The 9425-nt window shown below is 55.9% G+C and overlaps 3 protein-coding genes across 3 annotated transcripts; all 3 read left to right on the forward strand.

Moving 5' to 3' along the window:
* The first annotated feature begins 1879 nt into the window (after positions 1-1879).
* On the forward strand, positions 1880-2820 carry LOC146770504 (histone H1.3-like). The gene has a single exon (XM_085640395.1). It carries the CDS (start codon positions 2123-2125, stop codon positions 2771-2773), a length of 651 nt encoding a protein of 216 aa, XP_085496521.1. The 5' UTR covers positions 1880-2122; the 3' UTR covers positions 2774-2820.
* A 127-nt stretch (positions 2821-2947) lies between these two features.
* LOC146770505 (histone H3-like) lies at positions 2948-3940 on the forward strand. Its single transcript, XM_085640397.1, has one exon. The coding sequence runs from the start codon at positions 3530-3532 to the stop codon at positions 3938-3940; it is 411 nt and encodes a 136-aa protein (XP_085496523.1). The 5' UTR covers positions 2948-3529.
* Positions 3941-5999: 2059 nt separating this feature from the next.
* Positions 6000-6895, forward strand: LOC146770506 (histone H4). The gene has a single exon (XM_085640398.1). The coding sequence runs from the start codon at positions 6525-6527 to the stop codon at positions 6834-6836; it is 312 nt and encodes a 103-aa protein (XP_085496524.1). The 5' UTR covers positions 6000-6524; the 3' UTR covers positions 6837-6895.
* Positions 6896-9425: the final 2530 nt, after the last annotated feature.

The raw sequence follows: 9425 nt of genomic DNA on the forward strand, positions 1-9425 counted from the left end.
ACTTCACATACTCAGTAAAGTGTATTTAACTCCTTTACAGTATCAGAATAGGACCTGCAATGCCTTGGGTGTGTTTCCAGCCTCCTAGCACCAATTTACTGATACTTGTGACATTTGCAGGTGTTAGGCTTCAAGGGGATGAAGTTGCACCTTCTACCCAAGGTTATGGAGCTCCGCGCAGGGTGAGAATTCAGGGTTCACCCCTGGCTGTTGGTGTGAAAACAAAACACTTTACATACTCAGTAAAGTGTATTTAACTCCTTCACAGTATCAGAACAAGGCCTGCAAGGCCTTGGGTGTGTTTCCAGCCTCCAGGTACCAGTTTTACTGATACTTTGTGACATTTTAAGGTGTTAAGCTTCAAGGGGATGAAGTCTCACCTTCTACCCAGGGTTATAGAGCTCCGCGCAGGGTGAGATTTCAGGGTTCACCCCAGGTTGGAGGTGTGAAAATAAAACACCTCACATTCTCAGGAAAGTGTATTTAGCTCCTTTACAGTATCAGAATATGGCCTGCAAGGCCTTGGGCCTACTTCCAGCCTCCTGGCACCAGTTGTACTGATACTTGTGACATTTGTAGGTGTTAGGCTTCAAGGGGATGAAGTCGCACCTTCTACCCAGGGTCATGGAGCTCCGCGCAGGGTGAGATTTCAGGGTTCACCCCTGGATGGAGGTGTGACTATGTGGAGTGTTTTGTTTTCACACCTCCAGCCAGGCATGAACCCTGAAATCTCACCCTGCGCGGAGCTCCTCAACCCTGTGTAGAAGGTGCAACTTCATCCCCTTGAAGCTGTACACCTCCAAATGTCACACATATTACTAAAACAGGTACCTGGAAGCTAGGGATGGGCCGGAGATCCTGAAGGCTAAGATCTGATACTGGGACTGGTGTTCATGTACGTTCTGGACTATGTGAAGTGTTCTGTTTTCTTCCCCTACCTCCGTCCAAATTAGCAGCAGGCCTCGATTAGGCTACAGGGCGCAGAATATCATTTCTGGTCTCAGGTCTCCCTCGTGATATACCATTGGATTCAGGAGTGGTCCCCACTCCAGCGATAGGGCTCAGTAGAACAGTTGTAGTCACATGCCTCACTCTGTACTGTACTATTCAGTTCCGCAGTGGGCCTCCCCCCGGTCATAGGCTCAGCGTCTGACATACAGTAACTCACTCTGTCTACAGATGTCACCTCAGACGTACACCTAGCTCCAGCTTTAAAAATCAGCTCAGTAGAGTGCCTCCATGCCGGTACTGGGGTCTCCATTTCAGGTGCATTCCCACCCTCTGCTCTCACTTGGGGTGTTTTTAAACATGTAGGCCTAACTCGGCCGCCTTCCTTCGTTGTGTCACTGTATTTATTTTATTTAGTCTGCGCCCGCCTCCTCTGGCTCGGCGCTCGGCAGTGAATGCCCTCTGCCTGCATGTGAAGCTGCCAGCACACGGCCGCCTGGTGATGCATGCGAGGCCGGAGCCAGGGCCGTGCCCCGCTGCTTGTAAAAGGCCTCCGGTTGCGCCCCCCCCAGCCGTGGGTGCCACAGCCGAGGGTGCAGGCGCCGGGCTGGGGGCTCCCTGGCATTGTTTCCACCCCGCGCTCGGCCGGCGGAGCCCTGTGTTACTTCGGCCCGTTCCAGAACGCGCTCCCCGCGGCCCCCGCAGCCCCACTGTGACGCCGCAGGGCCCGCTCCCTGCAGGAGCCCCCTCCCTCCCGCGGGCCGCCGCTCCCGGCCGCAGGAGGCGAGAGTGGACCGGGGAAAAGGGGCCGGGAGCCCGCGATTTCAGGCATGGAGGCGTCCACCGTCGGGGGAGCGCCGTCTCCCCGCGGATCACAAGCCAGGGACGAGGGGTGGATCCGAAACGGGGGCAGGCCCGGGAGAGGGCCGAAGCTGGGCTCCTGGTCATACATGTGTGGAAGCGCGTGTTTAACTGATTGTGCTTTAAAACGTGGATAATCGGAAGGTAGGAAACACAAAAGTCAGCTCGGAGCAGAGAGCCGAGTGTGCCTCGCAGAGCCCTGTCTGCTCGCGACCAATCAGAGGCTGGCTCCTCCCTGTATATATTCACGGGGCTCGGGCCGAGAGGGACATTTCTGTTCTGTGACAGCGCCCGCGCCGAGACTTGCATTGCAATGGCCGAAACCGCTCCAGCCGCCGCGGCGCCTCCCGCTGAGGTCGCCCCCAAGAAGAAGCAGCAGAAGAAGACAGCGGGGGCCTCCAAGGCCAAAAAGCCTTCCGGCCCCAGCGTGGCCGATCTGATCTTGAAGGTGGTGACCGCCTCTGCCGAGAGGAAGGGAGTCTCCCTGTCGGCCATGAAGAAGGGGCTGATCGCCGAGGGCTACGATGTGGACAAGAACAAGAGCCGGGTCAAGGCCTCCGTCAAGAGCCTGGTCAGCAAAGGCGCCCTGGCCCAGCTGAAGGGCACCGGGGCCTCCGGATCCTTCAAGGTGAACAAGAAGCAGCTGGAGGGCAAGAAGGCGGCCAAGAAGGCGGCCGCCAAGACCAAGAAACCAGCGGCCAAGAAAGCTGCCCCTGCTGCCAAGAAGCCCAAAAAGGCTCCCGCGGGGGTCAAGAAGAGCCCTAAGAAGGTCAAGAAGCCAGCGGCAGCAAAGAGCCCCAAGAAGCCCAAGGCTGCCCCCGCCAAGAAGGCTGCCAAGAGCCCAGCGAAAGCCAAGGCGGCGAAGCCCAAAGTGGCCAAGAAAAGCCCTGCCAAGGTAGTCAAACCCAAGGCAGCCAAGCCCAAAGCAGCCAAGCCCAAGAAGGCAGCGCCCAAGAAGAAGTAAGGGCTTGCACCGAGACACTGCAAACACAACGGCTCTTTTAAGAGCCATCCACCCGGTCTAGAAGAGAGCTTGTTCACCCCCACCCTTTCACCCCGCGTGCACACTTCTCAATAATAATAAACGGCACAGTAAATCCCTAGCGCACCTTTACACACGCGAGTGCCGTGTGTGATCTTGGTCATATGAACGGCTCTTTTGGTGCTGCGTGGATTGGAATCTTTATAACAAAGAAAGAAGGGGGTCTGGGAGTTATTAGACCTCAGTTTATAATAAATGTGAGATAACGTGTGCCTTGGTGCTTTCACTGTATCCGGGCAGACTCGAAGTGGTGTCTGCATAAAGCAGACGATTGTGAACGTGAAATCGAGCGCAGTCAACGGCGGCGTGTTCCAGGGTGACCAAGGGCGGTACACTTAAAACATCCTGGTCTCCTCGCCCAGTTGATCGGGGGCGAGTGGTTCGTGTGACTACAAATGAGTGGATGGACACGGAGACAAAGGTTGACCGAAGCGCGGGCTTCGGCTCCAACGTACATCGTCCAATCGGAGGGTGTCTTTTTCTCCACAGCTCATTGGAGAGGCAGGCTACAGCCTCCGGTTGAGTAGCCAATCGTTGCACACCGCGGGCTGTTTTCAAACCTGGGGCGGTCGCTTCAGCCAACCAGAGCAGCCCTCCGTCTTCGAGTGCATAAATAGGGCTCTTGCCTGCTCGAACTCCATTCTTCCTCGCTCGTCGTTGAGAGAGACCGCTCCCGCCATGGCCCGCACCAAGCAGACAGCCCGCAAGTCCACCGGCGGCAAAGCGCCTCGCAAGCAGCTGGCCACCAAGGCTGCCCGCAAGAGCGCCCCTGCCACCGGTGGAGTCAAGAAGCCTCGCCGCTACCGACCCGGCACTGTGGCTCTCCGCGAGATCCGCCGCTACCAGAAGTCCACCGAGCTCCTCATCCGCAAGCTGCCCTTCCAGCGCTTGGTGAGGGAGATCGCCCAGGACTTCAAGACCGACCTGCGCTTCCAGAGCTCCGCCGTCATGGCCCTGCAAGAGGCCAGCGAGGCCTACCTGGTCGGGCTCTTCGAGGACACCAACCTGTGCGCCATCCACGCCAAGAGGGTGACCATCATGCCCAAGGACATCCAGCTGGCCCGTCGTATCCGAGGCGAGAGGGCCTAAGGAGACACCGACCCGAACAACCACCACAACGGCTCTTTTAAGGGCCACCACCCTGTCACCTACGAGCTTCTCTTATCTGCCATGTTCTACAGGTGTGGGTGGGTGGGCTGGCTGAGAGTACCCCGAGTACTGGGTAACTTATACCGGCACTGGGAAACTTATACCGGCACTGGGAAATCCGAGCACTCGGTGTGCACAGCCACCTCTTCAATTAATAAAGCGCTTTGTTTGGGTAGAGGGTCGTGCTGGGATCCGCTGGTCACAAGCCAGCGCTGTGGGGCATCTGTACATCGGGTTTATGTGTCCCGATTTCGGGAGCCTTTGCCCTGGGGCGGATGTTAGCCGTTGCCCCTGGTCTTAAAGTACAAACACAACGTGACACCCGCACACACTAAAACTGGTCGCAGGAAACAATAAGCCCGGGGGCAGCCGTGCGAGTTCCGCGTGGGCTTTATTTAACGTCATCGTTACATTACAGTGCTTGTGTGACACTTGGTCCCAAAGAGGGCTCATTCATATAAACATGCTTATTAAAACGGGTTGCCTGGTCCATCGTCCCTCGGTCTGCAGCAAGCCCCGTGAGAGCGGGTCTTGTGCGCTCAACATTACCGTTTAAAACACTTCTTTCTCCGGTCATAAATGAAGCACATTAGCTCTTAGGGGAGGACGTGAGTGGCCCTTAAAAGAGCCGTTGTGTTAGTTGGGGATGCGCCTCGAACCCTTACTTGGCGCTGGTGTACTTGGTGACGGCCTTGGTGCCCTCGGACACGGCGTGCTTGGCCAGCTCTCCGGGCAGCAGCAGACGCACTGCGGTCTGGATCTCCCGGGAGGTGATGGTGCGCCGCGAGTTGTAGTGGGCCAGGCGGGAAGCCTCCCCGGCGATGCGCTCGAAGATGTCGTTCACGAAGGAGTTCATGATGCCCATGGCCTTGGAGGAGATGCCGGTGTCCGGGTGCACCTGCTTCATCACTTTGTAAATGTAGATAGCATAGCTTTCCTTCCTGCTCCTCTTGCGCTTCTTCCCGTCCTTCTTGGGCGGCTTGGAGAGCGCTTTCTTGGAGCCCTTCTTGGGAGCCGGCGCGGACTTGGCTGGTTCAGGCATGGTCGACAATCTGCACCGCTTCCTGTGGAGCCGAGAGAAATAAGGCAGGCGAGCCCGGCACTTGTATTTATAGGCTGGCCGTGTAAAGTAGCTGCTTCTCTGCTCTCCCGTCTCATTGGCAGGCTCAGGCAGGGCCCCCACTTCCCTTTGTAATGCGGTACTGGAACTTTGATTGGTGAAAAGGAAGCCCTCCTCCCTCCAATGAGAAGAACTATCAGAGCCTAGCTGTCAACCAATCAGAAGCGCCCGAAGTCTTTATATCGCCGGAGTCCCGCAGAACAGCAGTACTATTCTCTCTGTTGTGTGAGTGAGCCCCTGCATCGATCGCCATGTCTGGACGCGGAAAGCAAGGAGGAAAGGCCCGCGCTAAGGCCAAGACACGCTCTTCCAGAGCCGGGCTCCAGTTCCCCGTGGGCCGTGTGCACAGGCTGCTCCGCAAGGGAAGCTACGCCGAGAGGGTGGGCGCCGGTGCCCCAGTCTATCTGGCTGCAGTCCTGGAGTACCTGACCGCTGAGATCCTGGAGCTGGCCGGCAACGCGGCCCGGGACAACAAAAAGACCCGCATCATCCCCAGACACCTCCAGCTGGCCATCCGCAACGACGAGGAGCTGAACAAGCTGCTGGGCCGAGTCACCATCGCCCAGGGAGGAGTCCTGCCCAACATCCAGGCCGTGCTGCTGCCCAAGAAAACCGAGAGCCACAAGGCAGGGGGCAAAGCAAGCAAGTAAAGGCCCGCAGACCACCGTGGAAACGCACCCTAAACACAAAGGCTCTTTTCAGGGCCAACCACAGACTCCATCAAAGAGCGTATCCGTGGCCAAGGTGTTACTCTGGCGGCTTCATAGTTGCGGCAGCGCCCGCACCGTCGCTACATAGGAGGGCATGCACAAGCCCTCGGACGTACACGTAGATCTTGCCCCCGTCCCAAAACCTAGCTTGAGGCCCACAATAATAATGTTTTTGTAAAAAAAAAAAAAAAATGTACATTTTAATAGGGGCAGTTTACAGACTTGCCACAACCGGGCGTGACATGTGGACAGTGTTACGGGGTGGCGGGCGGCCGCACACAGCTGGGTGCTGCCGGCGAGGCCGTTAACCTGTTTGCTCCATTAACACTTTTCAGAGCCTTCTGTTCATGGTGGGAGCGGGCACCGAGCGCCAGGGTTAGGCGGGCCGCGGTGACGAGTGGGGGCCCGGGAAGGGAGGCGCGTGTGTGTGTGCTTGACTGTGATCTATGCCCCGGCGGCAGCTGCAGAGCCCACGACAAAGAGGCGGCTGGGAGCGCGCTCTTTTTCAAACGGCAACGGCCGCTCCAGCCCCCGCTCCCTGCAGAGGGCGGTCCGGGGCGGGCTCCCTCGCCATCCTTTGAGTCACGTGGGCCGCTTGCAGCGCCCTAGCTGGTCCGGCACAGCTCCTCCATATAAGCAGCCGCCGCTGGCCGCGGCCCTCATTTCTGCTCAGTCACAGCACCGACAGGAGACCATGTCTGGACGCGGTAAAGGAGGGAAGGGGCTCGGCAAAGGCGGCGCCAAGAGGCACCGCAAGGTGCTCCGGGACAACATCCAGGGCATCACCAAGCCAGCCATTCGCCGCCTGGCGCGCCGTGGCGGGGTCAAGCGCATCTCCGGCCTCATCTACGAGGAGACCCGCGGGGTGTTGAAGGTTTTCCTGGAGAACGTGATCCGGGACGCCGTCACCTACACCGAGCACGCCAAGAGGAAGACCGTCACCGCCATGGATGTGGTCTACGCCCTGAAGCGTCAGGGTCGCACCCTCTACGGATTCGGCGGGTAAACACTCGGCTTGCCCACGGAAAAAACAAAACAAAACCCAAAGGCTCTTTTAAGAGCCGACCACGATGTCATGGGAGAGCTGTGTCTATGCGCTAGGGCTGCTTTCTAGGCCCACAGCGGGTCGAGTGAGGGGTGCATCAGGGGAACTCTCCGCAGCCACCCTGCCATGCAAGGCACTGTCCCGGGGCCAGGGTGCCTTCCTGGAGCCCCGGCATGGGGGTCCAGGGGCGCGTTCATCCCAGTCCAGCCCATGGGGCCGCTATCCTGAAGCCCTGTACTGGGCACCTAAGGCGGGTATAGCCCGGCCCAGGGGCCCGCCATCCTGGAGCCCTGAACTGGGGACCTAAGGCGGGTATAGGCCGGCCCAGGGGCCCGCCATCCTAGAGCCCTGTACTGGGGACCCAAGGCGAGTTTGGCCCGGCCCAGGGCCGGTCATTTCTCCCTCAACTATTAAGCCCCCACGTAGTGGGGGTTTACAGAACACTGACGAGGGACAAAGGTTAGAGTTAGCCGCGCCGGGAGTGCGGCCGGCCATCTGGTCGCCGAGTTGCGCGACCAGATGGCCCTCGGAGCTGAGCGACCAGATGGCCGGGCGGCGGATCGGCCGCGCTAACTCTAACTTTTGTCTCCCGCTCGGGCGCTGTAAGCCCCCACTCCGTGGGGGCTTAATAGTCAGTAAAATAGAGTTCCCATGCAGGGCCATGGGGTGTGGGATCCTCATTTTTTTTGTGATCGATCGTGACCGATTTCGGGACCCTCTGGGCCTCTAAGCACCTGTTTTAGTACTTTTTTTAAATTTATTTATTTATTCTTTTGTTGGCATTTTGGTTCAAGGGGACCATGGCACTACTTCTACCCAGGGCAATGGAGCTCCGCTTCGGGTAACATTTCAGGTTTTCCCCCTTAGCTGGAGATGGGCCCCAATAAAAAAAAAAAATCGCAATAATAATATAATACATATATTTTTATTTTTTTATTTTTTTTTCGCCCAAAAATGAAATAATGTCCTTCACAGTATCTGGTCCATTTTATTAGCCTCCAGTCACCCCTTTAACAATGTTTAATACAAAAATAAAAAAAAAGTACTAACATTTTAGGTCCAAGGGGACGAAGTCACTTTTTCTACACAGGGCTATGGAGCTTCGATTGGGGTAATATTTCAGGATTTAACCCTCGGCTGGAGGTGGGAAAAAAAACTTCACTCAAAAGGTACACAAAGCCCTTTACATTATCAGATCCAAGACTTCAGTGTCTCGGGCCCATTTCTAGCCTCCAGGCGCTTGATTTATTCTTTTTATGACATTTTGAAAATTACAGGTTTAAGGGGACACAGTATCTCCTTCTACCCAGGGCTATGGAGCTCCGCGCAGGGTGAGATTTCAGGGTTCACCCCTGGCTGCAGGTGTGAAGATAAAACACTTCACATAATCAGGAAAGTGTATTTAGCTGCTTTACAGTATCAGAACAAGGCCTGCAAGGTCTTGGGTTTGTTTCCAGCCTCCAGGCACCAGTTGTACTGATCCTTGTGACACTTGGAGGTGTTATGCTTCAAGGGGATGAAGTCGCACCTTCTACCCAGGGTCATGGAGCTCCGCACAGGGTGAGATTTCAGGCTTCACCCCTGGCTGGTGGTGTGAAAACAAAACACTTCACATACTCATTAAAGTGTATTTAACTCCTTTACAGTATCAGAATAGGACCTGCAATGCCTTGGGTGTGTTTCCAGCCTCCAGACTCCAGTTTTACTGATACTGGTGACATTTGCAGGTGTTAGGCTTCAAGGGGATGAAGTCGCAACTTCTACCCAGGGTTATGGAGCTCCGCGCAGGGTGAGATATCAGGGTTCACCCCTGGATGGAAGTGTGAAAATAAAACACTTCACTTACTCAGGAAAGTGTATTTAACTCATTTACAGTATCAGAACAAGGCCTGCAAGGCCTTGGGTTTGTTTCCAGCCTCCAGGCACCAGTTGTACTGATACTTGTGACACTTGGAGGTGTTATGCTTCAAGGGGATGAAGTCGCACCTTCTACCCAGGGTCATGGAGCTTCGCGCAGGGTAAGATTTCAGGGTTCACCCCTGGCTGGAGGTGTGAAAATAAAACACTTCACATACTCAGGAAAGTGTATTTAACTGCTTTACAGTATCACAATAAGGCCTGCAAGGCCTTGGGTGTGTTTCCAGCCTCCAGGCACCAGTTGTACTGATACTTGTGACACTTGGAGGTGTTAGGCTTCAAGGGGATGAAGTCGCACCTTCTACCCAGGGTCATGGAGCTCCGCGCAGGGTGAGATTTCAGGCTTCACCCCTGGCTGGAGGTGTGAAAATAAAACACTTCACATACTCAGGAAAGTGTATTTAGCTGCTTTACAGTATCGGAATAAGGCCTGCAAGGCCTTGGGCCTACTTCCAGCCTCCTGGCACCAGTTTTACTGATACTTGTGACATTTGTAGGTGTTAGGCTTCAAGGGGATGAAGTCGCACCTTCTACCCAGGGTCATGGAGCTCCGCGCAGGGTGAGATTTCAGGCTTCACCCCTGGCTGGAGGTGTGAAAATAAAACACTTCACATACTCAGGAAAGTGTATTTA

This window comes from Triturus cristatus, unplaced genomic scaffold (genome assembly GCF_964204655.1).
Source record: "Triturus cristatus unplaced genomic scaffold, aTriCri1.1 SCAFFOLD_465, whole genome shotgun sequence".
Lineage (NCBI taxonomy): Eukaryota > Metazoa > Chordata > Amphibia > Caudata > Salamandridae > Triturus > Triturus cristatus.

What these genes read in the sequence shown, in the direction of transcription:
- LOC146770504 (XM_085640395.1), top strand. Translation starts at nt 2,123, where the DNA reads ATGGCCGAAACCGCTCCAGCCGCCGCGGCGCCTCCCGCTGAGGTCGCC.
- LOC146770505 (XM_085640397.1), top strand. Translation starts at nt 3,530, where the DNA reads ATGGCCCGCACCAAGCAGACAGCCCGCAAGTCCACCGGCGGCAAAGCG.
- LOC146770506 (XM_085640398.1), top strand. Translation starts at nt 6,525, where the DNA reads ATGTCTGGACGCGGTAAAGGAGGGAAGGGGCTCGGCAAAGGCGGCGCC.